At 26.3% G+C, this 15800-nt stretch overlaps 2 protein-coding genes across 2 annotated transcripts; both read right to left on the reverse strand.

Moving 5' to 3' along the window:
• Nucleotides 1–836: 836 nt before the first annotated feature.
• Nucleotides 837–3986, reverse strand: LOC134829678 (glutaminyl-peptide cyclotransferase-like). Its single transcript, XM_063842889.1, has 5 exons — nt 3477–3986; nt 2669–2704; nt 2065–2580; nt 1349–1526; nt 837–1285 (listed from the first exon to the last, which is right to left on the reverse strand). Exons 1-5 carry the CDS (start codon nt 3558–3560, stop codon nt 1092–1094), a joined length of 1008 nt encoding a protein of 335 aa, XP_063698959.1. The 5' UTR covers nt 3561–3986; the 3' UTR covers nt 837–1091.
• A 1114-nt stretch (nt 3987–5100) lies between these two features.
• LOC134828453 (zinc finger protein 652-like) lies at nt 5101–12782 on the reverse strand. The gene is made up of 4 exons (XM_063841432.1): nt 12651–12782; nt 11356–12581; nt 6066–6261; nt 5101–6010 (listed from the first exon to the last, which is right to left on the reverse strand). Exons 1-4 carry the CDS (start codon nt 12780–12782, stop codon nt 5135–5137), a joined length of 2430 nt encoding a protein of 809 aa, XP_063697502.1. The 3' UTR covers nt 5101–5134.
• Nucleotides 12783–15800: the final 3018 nt, after the last annotated feature.

Below are 15800 nucleotides of genomic sequence, written 5' to 3' on the forward strand. Positions count from 1 at the left end.
AAATTATATAAATCTCTTCGGCGAAGTGAGAAATCGGGACGGAGGCATACAAATTTAGTCGAATCGGAATTTTTGAATTAAAATCGAAGTCTAATTAGAAAAAAAAATCATGTTCAAAATACTAAAATTAGCTCAAAAATTAAATTTTTCAACAAAATTTTTAAAAATATTAATAAAAATAATTTTATAATTGAAATTTTGCTTTTAAAAATAATTTTTTTATAAGAAAAAATTTCAAAAACTACAAAAAATCATTTTTAAAAAAATTATTACCTATATCTAAAGTTTTTAAAAAGTTAAAAATGCCAAAAAAATAAAAAAATGAAAAAAAAATATTTTTGAAAAAATTATACAAATTTGAAACTTAATTTTTCCACAAAAAGAAAATAAAATTTTCTATTTTTTTTAAGAAATTTTTTGTTTATTAACTTTATGAATCTTATAAAATAATGAAAATTATTTTAAAAAAAATTTTAAAGTTATTTTAATTATTTATTATTTTAATTTTTTTATTAATTATTTTAAATTAATTAAAAAATTTTTTTAAATTAATTTTTTTTAATATTTTTTAAAATTCATAAAGGAGATGAACAAAAAATTCTTAAAAATTTTAAACATAATTTTGACACATTTTTTGGATTTTTTAATCAAAAAAATAAATAATAATAATCAAAAATTAAAAAAAAAATGTTTAATCAAATTTTATTAATATTTTGAAATATTTTACAAAAAAAATATTTAAAAAATTCAAGAAAAAAAAAATTAAAAAAATATTAAAGAATGTAAAAAAAATATAAAAAATTATAAAAAATAGAAAAAATCCCGTTCAAGCTTTAATAATTCGTTTATTTCTTCTTATGTCCTATCACAAGCTCATAAAATTTCTCATTTAATAAATATCTTTTTTTTTTGTTTGTTAAAATGGGGTTGTTGCTTCTATTTTGCTGTAGTTTAATTATTAAAATTTAAAATCCTGATTGCACAATTTGTAAATTCTATCTACAAATTATATTTGTACATTTTTTTTAATATTTTTTTTTCTGTTTGAATTTAATTCATTTTTTTTTAGTAATTTGACTTTTTATGGCTTTTCAAACACTCAAATGCAGATATTCCGCTGCAAATAATCCGAAAATTTTAAGTAAATCACTAACGGAATGGTAGTCAATTGCTGTCTCGTCATCGGTTAACTTGTGCCAGACATCGGGGAAGGGCGACACGATTGCATGAACAATTGGTACTCCGCGCTTCATAAATGGAATGTGATCGTCTTCAATGTAGGAATCTAAAAACATCGCAAAAAAAATTATTAAAAAAACACGAATTTGTTGCGTAATTTGTGACTTACGTTGTGTGTATGGTTGGAAGTAGGTGTTTGGCTTTTGCCACAATTGCGACAATTGACGGGATTCTCCCAATTTTTGCTCAGCTGCCATTAATCGAGCGTACCAATGTTCCGTGTCCTTGAAGTAGCTGTAGAATTTTGGATCTGGAGCGCCGATTAAGTCAAGTAAGACCATCATGTCCTGAAAAAATTTAAAAAAAAATTAAATATTTTTTGAAATTTCAGGTTAAAAATAGAAGAAAATTATCTAAAGAGCTAAATTTTTTTGAAATTGATCAAGTTTGGGCAAAAAATTATAGAAGTTGACTTTTTACCGCATTTTTTTTGAGGATATTTGCAATTTTAATTTAAAAAAAAAATAAAATTTAAATTAAAAAAAAAATTTTTTAAAATAAAATTTGACAATTTTGAGCCTGAAATTTTAAAAAATATTTTTTTTAAATAGATTTGTCTAAATTTTGGCAATAATTTTCCTTGAAAAAAAAATTTTTAAGTTTTGGTCATAAATTTTTAAAAAAATTCAAATTTAAGCTTCAAATATTATTACAAAAATATTTAAAAAAATTAAATTAAAATTGAAAAAAGTTAAATTTCAGATAATTTTTCAATTTTTGTCTAATTTTTTTTGAAAATCGTAAAATTTTAAATTTAACTCTCAAAAAAAACCATTAGAATTTTAATTTCAAAAATTTTTTAATATAAAATATCTCAAAACTTACAATTTTCGGCAAAAATCCTTGATCATGCCACTTTTTCGCCAAATGACGCGCCCCATAAATCGAATCCGACGAGCTCCAATTCTGAATTGCCTCCTCCCCATCGAAAAATATAAACATAATACTCAAATCATTCCGCGCCGCATGTTCCATAAGTTGTGGTTGCAGTGCCTTCGCGATCGCAATCATCATGGCACACGCAACTGCCGAATCTGTCGCTGCCAAAAACTCCGCATCCGGAAAATATTTACTGTCATAATGCGCCGCAAGAATTAAAAATCGCTCAGCATTCGGATTCAAGGTCGCAATAATATTCTCAAAAGGTAACTTTTTAAATGGCGCCGGAACTCTCGCCGTAAATTTATCCGTGGTAACGGTCCATCCAACTTGTTTCATTTCGTTGATGATAAAATTTTTGACTTCAGCATGACTTGGCGTTCCGGGAATGCGAGGTTTTAAGATGCCCTTCAAATACGTTTTGAAATCTGCCAAATCAAATTGGTCAGACAAGCGTGGAATCTGCAACAGAAGCAAAAAATATTAGATTTATATCGTGAAATTAATCGACGTGAATGAGTGACGCTAATAATTGATTAGATCTACTGACCTGTTCAGCTCGCAAATCAAGTGCGCGATGATTTCTCTGCAAAAAAACAAAATATTTAAATTTAATTAATTAAAAAAAAAAATAAAATAAAAAAATATTTATTTAAATATATTTAATTAATTAATTTAATAAAATTATTTTTTTTATTTTTTATAAATAAAATAATTTATTTAATTAATTAATTATTATTTTAAATAAATAATTTAATTAAATTTAATTGATCAATTTAATAAAATTTTTTTTTAAATTTTCAATAAAAAAAATAATTAAATTAAATAATTATTTTTTTTAAATTAAAATTTAATTTAAAAAAAAAATTTAATTTTTTTAAAAAATTAAAATTATTAATTAAACTAATTAATTAAATTATTAATGTTAAAATTATTATTTTTTAAAAATATTTTATTTAATTAATTTAATTAATTATTTAAATTAATTTAATTAATTAAAATTAATTTAAAAAAAAAAATATTTAATTTAATTAATTTAAAAAAAAAATAATTAAAGAATAAATTAATTAATTAAAAATTTATAATTAACTAATTAATAAATAAAAAATAATTTAATAAAATTATATTTTTATTAAAATTTAAAAAAAAAAAAATTATAATTAAAAATATTTATTAATTTAAATTAAAATTAATTATTTATTAATTTTTGTTTAATTAATTTAAATATTAAATATTAAAAAATAAATAAATAATTAAGTTTAGTTAATTAATTGATTTATTTAATTCAATTATTTAAACAAGCATTAAATAATTCAATTAAATTTTATTATAAATTTAAAAATATTTAAAATTCTTACTCTCGCTTCAAGGATGTCGCCTTCGCCAAATGTCAGGAAACACATCAAGCCCAGCAGGAGCCCAATTTTAATTACACGTGTCATTTTGCTATTTTTCTCCTATTAAACTACTATCTCGAACGATAATTTCGGTGCTTCACCATCCACAAAACAAGCTGATTCACGAATTACTGACTCTTGTTTGCACTTTTTCGACGAGTTTTAAGTTCTGAAGCATACTAATACTGCTGCTTGCAACAGGTGAGCACGATATAACATCAACAAGGTCGCCTTCAGTGATATGTATTGGTGCAAATTTCCATATGTTTGAACTGTAGTTTGCAGGAAACAGGATTACTAAATTCTACCGTATACGAAATTGAGGATTGAGATTCCTTATTGCTTGTTGCGGAGGATTGATTGTTGCTTGAGGGTTGATGGGCGAATATCAAAAAAAAGAGTTGCGAGAGAGTGAGATTGCTTCCGACAGAGAAAGTCACCAACGCAACTGTGATGACGTCCGATGGCTAATTGTTTGTTTTGGTTTCTATTTGTAGCTATCATCGACATCGGAATTGGCGACGAGGGAGATTGAAAAGTTTGAAATGGATGCGAAGTAAAATACGTTGGGGTTTTAAGAATTTTTTTTTTTTCAAATGAATACCGCAAATTTTTGCATTTTTTATGCTTTTTTAGAAAAAATACTCTGAAGGCTCTAATTTTTATGACAAATGAGAAAAATTCAAACATCGAAATTTAACGTTTTTTGATCTTTTTCTATATTTTTTAACGAAATTTCAAAAAAAATATTAAAATATTTTCAAAATTAAATAATTTTTCAAGAAGAAAGAACATGATTTTTTTTCAAAATATGTTGATAACTATTTTTATGAAATTTTTTGTATGATAAAATCGTTTTTTTTATTTCTTCAAGAAATCGAGGACATATGCATGGAAATCATCTTTAGAACGCATAGGTATTATTTTTAAGCTTTAAAATCCATCAAATATGGGTTGAAAATTGACTTCAGAAAAAAAAAACGGTTTTTGAGGTTTTTGAAAAAAATATTCTGAGATCAATTTCAAATTATCAAATCTTAATGAAGATATCATAAAACGACTTAAATATTAATTAAGGATCAAAAATTGTTAAAAAAGATTTTCAAACCTTTTTGTTCTTTTGAAAAAAAATCTTTGGGACAAAAATATCGAAAAAAATTTGGAACTGCCTAAATTTGGTTAAATTAATTAAATTTAATTTTTAATTAAATTTAATTTTAAATTTATTTTTTTTAATTTTTTAAATTTATTTTTTTATTAAATTTAATTTTAAGAAATATTTTAAAATCTTTTGAAAGATTTTCTTCTGAAATTTTGACAAACACCAAAATTTCAAAATATTTCTTAAAAATTTTAAATTAAAAAAATAAAATTTAAAATTAAATTTAATTAAATTTGAATTAAATTAAATTAAATTTAATTAAACTAAAATTAATAAAATTCGAATAAAAAACTTTTTCTTAATAAGATCCATGAATATTCGAATTTTTCTTCGTTGTCTTAAAAGTCAGAGCCTTCAAAGTTCAAAAGTTAAGTTTCAATTTTGATTAATTGTTAAATTTTTATATTTATTTTTTATGGCTTTTTATTTATTTACTCCTAAAATAACTTTTTTCAAGCTAATAATGTCCCAGATTTTGCTGATAAACGATTGTTGCTTGTTGCAAATATCTCGGATCAACAATAATCTCTTCGTGACTTATTTCCTCGTGCAGCACAACCGGCTCCAGAGCTTGTTCGAATGTCGATGTCGTCGCTTGAATCGTTTCCATTTTGATATTTTTCATCCTCGTTGGATTCGGTTTTGGCACATGCGAAGGATCTTTCGGTTTTGAGCCTCGTGCTGGATAATTTTTCCGCGGAACTCGTTCTTTTCGCGTACACGTCTCAATGTCGCCATTAACGATTGTCCATTCGAGAACTTTTTCCGCAATCGATGTTGCCTTGATGTTTTTCGAGTTATTCAAGCCTTCCACGGTGAATTCGTACTTTCGTTTGTGACTTTTCTCGTAATGTTTCGCCAGCTGCCGTTCGAGGAAGTAAACCTTATCACACTCGTTGCACCTAAAAGGCATACATTCGGGATGCTGATGCAAATGATCGCGCAAACTGTACAAAATATTGTACTTTTTCGCGCAAATCTTGCACGAAAAGTCGCCAAACATGCAACTCATGTCCGTAATGTTCCCCAGATCAAAGTGCCCATCTTCGTTTTTGATAATTCTCGAATCGCTCAAAAACTCGCCTTGTCCGGGCACTTGATCGTGTGCATTTTGCAAGTGTTTGCGATATTCTTGCATCGTAAAATACCCTCGGGGACACAAGGGACACGGGAGGGGTTTTTCATTTCCGTGTTTCTTCACGACATGTTGCTTCATGGAATCTTCGACGCCAAAACGACGCTTGCAAAATTGACATTCGTACTGTTTGTGTTCGGCATGGATGGTTTTTATGTGATACGCAAGTCCTCGTTTGTAAACTGTCTTGCCACAAACCTAAAAAAATGAAAAAAATAATTAGGGATTTAAAAAAAAAATTTTTTTTGCTTACATCACAAGTTGTGTAACGATCAGCAGTGTGATTGTACTCCATGTGCTTCCGTAAATGGCTTTTTTGGCGAATTTTTCTGCCGCAAATGTCACATTCGTATTTCTTTTCTTCGTGATTGTACAGGACATGGCGTCGCAAGTGCATCATCGATTGGAACGTGGAGCCACAGAGTTCGCAAGTGCATTCGTTGGCGGAACTAAAATAGAAATTTTGATAAAAAAATTTTAAAAAAACTATCAAAAATTTTATAATTTAATTATTAATGTTTTTTTAATTAATTAAATAAATTAAAAATATTAAGTTGAATCTTAAAAAAAATGCTGAAAAAAAATTTTTTTTTTCAGTTTCAATTTTTTGGCAGTTTTGAGTTAGAAAATGATTAAAAATGATAAATTAGAGCCCTCTGACAAATTTTCATCCATTTGGAGCAAGATTTGACAAAAATCGCTTTGACACAGTTTTTGACACAGTTTTTTTGCTCTTGATTTAGTTTTCAAAACAAAACTATGTCAAAGGAAAAAATTTTTTTCAGTTTCAATTTTTTGGCAGGGTTGGAGTTATAAAATGATGAAAAATGATCAATTAGAGCTCGCTGACAAATTTTTATCGGTTTGGGGCAAGATTTGACAAAAATCGCTTTGACACAGTTTTTGACACAGTTTTTTTGCTCTTGATTTAGTTTTCAAAACAAAACCATGTCAAAGGAAAAATTTTTTTTCAGTTTCAATTTTTTGGCAGTTTTGAGTTATAAAATTATTAAAAATGATAAATTAGAGCCCTCTGATTTTTAAAAAGATTTGACAAAAATCGCTTTGACACAGTTAACAATTTAGTTTTCAAAACAAAACTATGTCAAAGGAAAAAATTTTTTTTAAATTTTTTGGCAGTTTTGAGTTATAAAATGATTAAAAATGATAAATTAGAGCCCTCTGACAAATTTTTATCCATTTGGAGCAAGATTTGACAAAAATCGCTTTGACACAGTTTTTGACACAGTTTTTTTGCTCTTGATTTAGTTTTCAAATCAAAACTATGTCAAAGGAAAAATTTTTTTTCAGTTTCAATTTTTTGGCAGTTTTGAGATAAATTAGAGCCCTCTGACAAATTTTTATCCATTTGGAGCAAGATTTGACAAAAATCGCTTTGACACAGTTTTTGACACAGTTTTTTTGCTCTTGATTTAGTTTTCAAAACAAAACTATGTCAAAGGAAAAATTTTTTTCAGTTTCAATTTTTTGGCAGTTTTGAGTTATAAAATGATTAAAAATGATAAATTAGAGCCCTCTGACAAATTTTTATCCATTTGGAGCAAGATTTGACAAAAATCGCTTTGACACAGTTTTTGACACAGTTTTTTTGCTCTTGATTTAGTTTTCAAAACAAAACTATGTCAAAGGAAAAATTTTTTTTCAGTTTCAATTTTTTGGCAGTTTTGAGTTATAAAATGATTAAAAATGATAAATTAGAGCCCTCTGACAAATTTTTATCCATTTGGAGCAAGATTTGACAAAAATCGCTTTGACACAGTTTTTGACACAGTTTTTTTGCTCTTGATTTAGTTTTCAAAACAAAACTATGTCAAAGGAAAAAATTTTTTTCAGTTTCAATTTTTTTGGCAGTTTTGAGTTACAAAATGATTAAAAATGATAAATTAAAGCCCTCTGACAATTTTTTATCCATTTGGAGCAAGATTTGACAAAAATCGCTTTGACACAGTTTTTGACACAGTTTTTTTGCTCTTGATTTAGTTTTCAAAACAAAACTATGTCAAAGGAAAAAATTTTTTTTCAGTTTCAATTTTTTGGCAGTTTTGAGTTATAAAATGATTAAAAATGATAAATTAGAGCCCTCTGACAAATTTTTATCCATTTGGAGCAAGATTTGACAAAAATCGCTTTGACACAGTTTTTGACACAGTTTTTTTGCTCTTGATTTAGTTTTCAAAACAAAACTATGTCAAAGGAAAAAAATATTTTCAGTTTCAATTTTTTGGCAGTTTTGAGTTATAAAATGATTAAAAATGATAAATTAGAGCCCTCTGACAAATTTTTATCCATTTGGAGCAAGATTTGACAAAAATTGCTTTGACACAGTTTTTGACACAGTTTTTGACACAGTTTTTTTGCTCTTTATTTAGTTTTCAAAACAAAACTATGTCAAAGGAAAAAAAAAATGTTTTTTCAGTTTCAATTTTTTGGCAGTTTTGAGTTATAAAATGATTAAAAATGATAAATTAGAGCCCTCTGACAAATTTTTATCCATTTGGAGCAAGATTTGACAAAAATCGCTTTGACACAGTTTTTGACACAGTTTTTTTGCTCTTGATTTAGTTTTCAAAACAAAACATGTTTTTTGGCAGTTTTGAGTTAGGGTTGAAAAATGATAAATTAGAGCCCTCTGACAGATTTCTATCCATTTGGAGCAAGATTTGACAAAAATCGCTTTGACACAGTTTTTTTTAAAAATGCTCCCTCTGATTTGACAAAAATCGCTTTGACACAGTTTTTGACAAAAAACAAAACTATGTCAAAGGAAAAAAATTTTTTTTCAGTTTCAATTTTTTGGCAGTTTTGAGTTATAAAATGATTAAAAATGATAAATTAGAGCCCTCTGACAAATTTTTATCCATTTGGAGCAAGATTTGACAAAAATCGCTTTGACACAGTTTTTGACACAGTTTTTTTGCTCTTGATTTAGTTTTTAAAACAAAACTATGTCAAAGGAAAAATTTTTTTTCAGTTTCAATTTTTTGGCAGTTTTGAGTTATAAAATGATTAAAAATGATAAATTAGAGCCCTCTGACAAATTTTTATCCATTTGGAGCAAGATTTGACAAAAATCGCTTTGACACAGTTTTTGACACAGTTTTTTTGCTCTTGATTTAGTTTTCAAAACAAAACTATGTCAAAGGAAAAAATTTTTTTCAGTTTCAATTTTTTGGCAGTTTTGAGTTATAAAATGATTAAAAATGATAAATTAGAGCCCTCTGACAAATTTTTATCCATTTGGAGCAAGATTTGACAAAAATCGCTTTGACACAGTTTTTGACACAGTTTTTTTGCTCTTGATTTAGTTTTCAAAACAAAACTATGTCAAAGGAAAAATTTTTTTTCAGTTTCAATTTTTTGGCAGTTTTGAGTTATAAAATGATTAAAAATGATAAATTAGAGCCCTCTGACAAATTTTTATCCATTTGGAGCAAGATTTGACAAAAATCGCTTTGACACAGTTTTTGACACAGTTTTTTTGCTCTTGATTTAGTTTTTAAAACAAAACTATGTCAAAGGAAAAATTTTTTTTTCAGTTTCAATTTTTTGGCAGTTTTGAGTTATAAAATGATTAAAAATGATAAATTAGAGCCCTCTGACAAATTTTTATCCATTTGGAGCAAGATTTGACAAAAATCGCTTTGACACAGTTTTTGACACAGTTTTTTTGCTCTTGATTTAGTTTTCAAAACAAAACTATGTCAAAGGAAAAATTTTTTTTCAGTTTCAATTTTTTGGCAGTTTTGAGTTATAAAATGATTAAAAATGATAAATTAGAGCCCTCTGACAAATTTTTATTCATTTGGAGCAAGATTTGACAAAAATCGCTTTGACACAGTTTTTGACACAGTTTTTTTGCTCTTGATTTAGTTTTCAAAACAAAACTATGTCAAAGGAAAAAATTTTTTTTCAGTTTCAATTTTTTGGCAGTTTTGAGTTATAAAATGATTAAAAATGATAAATTAGAGCCCTCTGACAAATTTTTATCCATTTGGAGCAAGATTTGACAAAAATCGCTTTGACACAGTTTTTGACACAGTTTTTTTGCTCTTGATTTAGTTTTCAAAACAAAACTATGTCAAAGAAAAAAATTTTTTTCAGTTTCAATTTTTTGGCAGTTTTGAGTTATAAAATGATTAAAAATGATAAATTAGAGCCCTCTGACAAATTTTTATCCATTTGGAGCAAGATTTGACAAAAATCGCTTTGACACAGTTTTTGACACAGTTTTTTTGCTCTTGATTTAGTTTTCAAAACAAAGCTATGTCAAAGGAAAATGTTTTTTTCAGTTTCAATTTTTTGGCAGTTTTGAGTTATAAAATGATTAAAAATGATAAATTAGAGCCCTCTGACAAATTTTTATCCATTTGGAGCAAGATTTGACAAAAATCGCTTTGACACAGTTTTTGACACAGTTTTTTTGCTCTTGATTTAGTTTTCAAAACAAAACTATGTCAAAGGAAAAAAATTTTTTTTCAGTTTCAATTTTTTGGCAGTTTTGAGTTATAAAATGATTAAAAATGATAAATTAGAGCCCTCTGACAAATTTTTATCCATTTGGAGCAAGATTTGACAAAAATCGCTTTGACACAGTTTTTGACACGGTTTTTTTTGCTCCTGATTTAGTTTTCAAAACAAAACTATGTCAAAGGAAAAAATTTTTTATCAGTTTCAATTTTTTGGCAGTTTTGAGTTATAAAATGATTAAAAATGATAAATTAGAGCCCTCTGACAAATTTTTATCCATTTGGAGCAAGATTTGACAAAAATCGCTTTGACACAGTTTTTGACACAGTTTTTTTGCTCTTGATTTAGTTTTCAAAACAAAACTATGTCAAAGGAAAAAATTTTTTTCAGTTTCAATTTTTTGGCAGTTTTGAGTTATAAAATGATTAAAAATGATAAATTAGAGCCCACTGATAAATTTTTATCCATTTGGAGCAAGATTTGACAAAAATCGCTTTGACACAGTTTTTGACACAGTTTTTTTGCTCTTGATTTAGTTTTCAAAACAAAACTATGTCAAAGGAAAATTTTTTTTTCAGTTTCAATTTTTTGGCAGTTTTGAGTTACAAAATGATTAAAAATGATAAATTAGAGCCTTCTGACAAATTTCTATCCATTTGGAGCAAGATTTGACAAAAATCGCTTTGACACAGTTTTTGACACAGTTTTTTTGCTCTTGATTTAGTTTTCAAAACAAAACTATGTCAAAGGAAAAAATTTTTTTCAGTTTCAATTTTTTGGCAGTTTTGAGTTATAAAATGATTAAAAATGATAAATTAGAGCCCTTTGACAAATTTTTATCCATTTGGAGCAAGATTTGACAAAAATTGCTTTGACACAGTTTTGAAAAAAAAACTAAATCGTTTTAAATTTGAAAATAGAACTAAAATTTCTTAAAATTGATATTTTTAAAATTTTTTTTTCTGACAAAATCAAAAAAGAAGCAACAAAAAGTGAAAATAATAATTTTTTTAATAAAAAAAAAATATAATTAATTTTTTGGTTCAATTACTTACTGTTTTGATCTCATATGAACATTTTTGCTCGCCCTCGACGACAATTCCAACCCGCAAATCTCACACATGAACGGAATTTTCGGAGTTTTTTGTTTCTTTTCAATTTCCATCTTCTCGTGTTCCTCCCATTTGTCCCACGCGATGCCATGTCTGCAATATTTGCACCAAACGCCGTTCATGTGCTTCACCAAAATGTGACTTCGGATGAAATCCTTCGATTTGCACGTGAAATCGCAATGCGGGCATTGAGCAGCTTTGATATTGTGACGTCTTTTGTGCAATTTGTAGGCATGAGCTGACGTAAATGTCTCCGGGCAACCAGGACGAGGACATTTTTTGGGTTTTTCAAAGACGCGATGATTCTGAAAGTGTCTCCTGAATGTGTCACGCGTTCGAGATTTCGCTTTGCAAATTGTACATTCGATTTTTCCGTCGTCGTCAAGTACCGCATGAACGGCATTGATGTGCGACGTGTAGTTATTGGGCTCGCTGTGAATACTGGGATACGTTTCGTTGCAAAAATTGCACCAAATTGGGACATTTGTCTCTTGAGCGATTTCTTCTTCGTCATCGTCGTCGTCAGCTGCGGGTTTTGTTCGTTTTTTACGCGTTTTTCGCGTTTCTTTTGACGTTGCATCGCCATTTTGAGGCTCTTTTTTCACTTGATTGTCGCCATTTTCGTAATATTGATCCCACCAACCGCCGTCTTCGTCTTTGTGCTCTTCCGCACTTTCCTCTTCTTCCTTCCGCTTGCTCGTGTAAATGCGATCCATCGCCTTATCCATGAGTTTTTTGATTCCCGTGACTTTTTTGGGCTTTGCCGTCTTTTTTGCTGCTTTTGTTTTACTTCGCGTTTTTCGTTCGGGCTCATAATCTTCATCTTCTTCGTCATTTTCGGTCGTTTCTTGCTTAAATTCGACGCCTTCGTCTTCAAATCTGTCTTCCAGCTCCTCCGCGATTTCTTCCTTCACGTAAACCGGCTCCGGATCTGGCGGCAAATGTTCCTCCAAGTATTCCGTGTCTTCGTATTCGCTCAATTTTCTCTTTTTTCGAGGCTGACGTGCCGGTTCAACACTCATCGGGCCCTGATTTCGCATTTCTTGAACGCGTTTTTGCAACGTCGTCATGGCATTTTGACAAATTAACTTGAAATCGCGAAATTGTTCCAAAACTTCGGCACAATAACGGCAGAACAACACAGGAAACCCCTGCGACTTTTCCGTTAACTGCAAAAATTGAGAACGAATTTTTTAGTTTAATGCGAGTGATGTGCGGAATAAATTTAAATTAATTACCCGATTGTCGATGAATTCTGTGTAGCAATTGATTGTGACGCTTTCGCCGTGCAAGTGACCCTTTTCTGTGAGGCAGGCGATGCAACATTCCGTCAGGAGGTATTTTTGCTTCGTTCCGTGTTGAGATTCCATGGAAATTTGTTTTTTTATATTTTTTTTAAATTTTGTTAGCGGAGTCCGCTTTATTTGTTGACTATTTTGAACAGCTGTGAATGAGGTTTTGGGACAGGTCAAACGTACGATAGTTGAAAAAACGACGTACGGCACTTAAAAAATTGTTTGAAAAATAAATCCGTTAAATTTTTTATGAAATTAAATAGAAAAATCGAATAAAAAATTATAAAAAAAAAATAAAATTTTAAAAATTGAATTAAAAAAAATTAAATTAAATTACATTAATTAAAAAAAAATAATTTAGCTCAACTTTTGATTTTATTAAAATTTAATTTTAAATTAAAATTTTTAATTAAATAATAAATTAAATTTATTGATCAATAAAAAATTTATTAATTCATTAATTTAATCAATTTATTTATTTATTTATATTAATTTTATTTTTTATAAATTTAAATAAATTTATTTATTTAATTTGTAAGTTAATAATTTTTTTATTTAATTTAATTTTTTTAATAAAATTAAAAATTAAGCTTCAAATATTTTCGATTGTTCTATTTTTTTCTAATTTTTAGAAATTATAATTTTAAAAAAATATAAATTTTGATTTTAAAATTCAATTAAATTAATTAATTAAATTTTTCATGAATAAAAAATTAATTAATTTAATAATTTATTTTTTTTATTAAATTTTTTATTAATTCATTTAGTTAAATTAACTTGATTAATTAATTTAAAAAATAAATTTTATTGTTGAATAAATTTAATTAATTAATTTCTTATTTTATTTATTTAATTATATTTATTTTTTTTTTTTTAATTTAATTTAAAATAATTTGTTGAATTTTTTTTTATTTAATTTTTAATTTAATTTAATTTTTTAATAATTTTAATTAAAAATTAAGCTCTAAATTTTTTTAAATTTTTTTTTTACAATTTTTAGTTTAAAAAAAAATTAAATTTTGAAAGAAAAAATTTAAAGCAAATTTGTAACAGCCTAAAAAATTTCCCAATTTTTTTTTTTTTGACTTGAAATTTTTTTAAATTTCACAAAAAAAATTATTTATAAAATATTTTAAAGAAAAAAATCACAAAAACGAAAAATTTAAAAATTTTTCAACGTAATTTAGCAACAACGACCCATTTCCACACATCGCAAAACGTGTATGATGACGTCATGGGGGCTCGGCATCTTCATCGCTTTGAACAAACAACTACACATGCAAATCTTTTACATGCCCGTCGTTCCACAGAGAAACACAAATACAAAGACAAACAAACAGAAGCAACAAAAGTAATTTTCCCTTCAATTTTCATTTTCAAGAGTAAAGTTCAACGATTCGTTCCATTTACTATCGATTTTTGTTTCGGCAGATTTTTTTTATTTTAATAAAATTTTACTCTTTATTTATGGTTTTGTTGTTTCGGAAGGTAACATGCGTGCGCAAGATTAATATTTGCGGCGTATATTGTTGATGGTTGCTTGATTGACACTTTGTTCGAGTTCAGTTGTGAACGGTTCTTGTGGTTGAAAAGTCGTGAAATATCGAGCAAAACTAAAAAAAAATAATAAAAAATTATTAAAATTTATTAAAAATTTTAAAGTCAATTAAAAAAAAATCAAATTTTTGAGGTAAATAATTTTTTTTCAAATAAAAAATTTTTATTGAATGAAAAAAATAAAAATGAAAGTGAATTTTCTACACAAATTAAACACAAAAAATACATTGAACACAAAAAATATCGTCTGAAAAGTGTCTAGAACGAAATTTCTTTCATTAATTCATCAAAAATATCTTAAAAACCGTAAATTTTCAAAATTTTCATGACTGGAAGACATTTTAACAGTCATTATTGTTGTTATTATTTACCCTGGAGTACAAATTTTCACTCAAAACCAAAGGCCATGTGTTATTTATACGCATTTCAGTCTGTTATGTACTCCAGATTTCTACGTTGTTCCGTGTGACGTCAGTTTTTACAACCATTTGTGTGTCCCCGGGAAGACACAATGTGCGAGAAAGTGATAGAAACATCGTACAAACGCATTCCGATTCATTCATAAATGTTCTTTTTGGCATCCAACGTGATTAATCATGTTTCAAAATGCAGTAGGATATTCTAGAGTGCGAGCGAAAGAAAAGGAGGGAGAGATGAAAGAAAGGAATCCATGTTTTTATTTCGTGTTTGTTGTGATGCATTGAACAATCACGTGGTCGGATGTTGTTTTTTAGAATAAAATAATTTTTTTCTTAGAATTTTGATGAAAAGAGAACAAATTTTTAGATGATTTAATCTGATGAAAGAAAGTAAAAGTTTTTTATTAAATAAAAAGTGCTTAAGGCAGATAAAATTTTCAAAAATGTTTCATGATTCATAATAAAATTTTAATCTTTTGATTAAAAAATTTTTAAATTTTTATATTTCATTTAATTTAATTTTTTTAGAAAATAATTTTTTTATTTATTTAAATCAATTTAATTTTTATTTGTTTTAAATAATTTTTTTTAATAATTAAAATTAATTTTTATCATTTGAATTAATCTAAATTTTAAATGAAAATTAATTAAAAATTAAATTTTTAAATTATTTATTAATTTTTTAAATTAAATAAAAAAATTTTTATTATTTTTTGCTAAAAATTTAAATAAAATTTCATTCAAAAATTGTCAATTTTTGACATTTTTCAATGCCAAAATTTCTAAATTTAAAATTTTTTATTAAAAAATTTCGAAAAATGACAAATTATGAATTAAATTTTAATTAAAATTATTTCTATAACTTTATATAAAAACTTTAAAATTATTGAACAAAATATTAATTTAAGATAAATTGTGTTATTTTTCATAAATGTTTCGTAATTTATCAAGCAAAATAAAAAAACAATTAATAAATAAAAGATAAAATAAAATAAATCTAAACCTTTATTGAAAAATTGCAAAAATTTATATTTAATTCATAAATTTGCTAATTTTTACAATTTAAAAATTAAAAAATTAAAAAAAAAATTTTAAATAAATTTTAATTAATTTTCAT

Source organism: Culicoides brevitarsis, chromosome 2 (assembly GCF_036172545.1).
Source record: "Culicoides brevitarsis isolate CSIRO-B50_1 chromosome 2, AGI_CSIRO_Cbre_v1, whole genome shotgun sequence".
Taxonomy (NCBI): Eukaryota; Metazoa; Arthropoda; class Insecta; order Diptera; family Ceratopogonidae; genus Culicoides; species Culicoides brevitarsis.

Coding starts and splice junctions, on each gene's coding strand:
- LOC134829678 (XM_063842889.1), bottom strand. CDS start 3,560: ATGACACGTGTAATTAAAATTGGGCTCCTGCTGGGCTTGATGTGTTTC. Junction 2,705..3,476: donor GCGACATCCTTGAAGCGAGA/GTAAGAATTTTA, acceptor GTTTTTTTGCAG/AGAAATCATCGCGCACTTGA. Junction 2,581..2,668: donor TTGATTTGCGAGCTGAACAG/GTCAGTAGATCT, acceptor CTTCTGTTGCAG/ATTCCACGCTTGTCTGACCA.
- LOC134828453 (XM_063841432.1), bottom strand. CDS start 12,782: ATGGAATCTCAACACGGAACGAAGCAAAAATACCTCCTGACGGAATGT. Junction 6,262..11,355: donor GTTCATATGAGATCAAAACA/GTAAGTAATTGA, acceptor TTTCTATTTTAG/TTCCGCCAACGAATGCACTT. Junction 6,011..6,065: donor ATCGTTACACAACTTGTGAT/GTAAGCAAAAAA, acceptor TCATTTTTTTAG/GTTTGTGGCAAGACAGTTTA.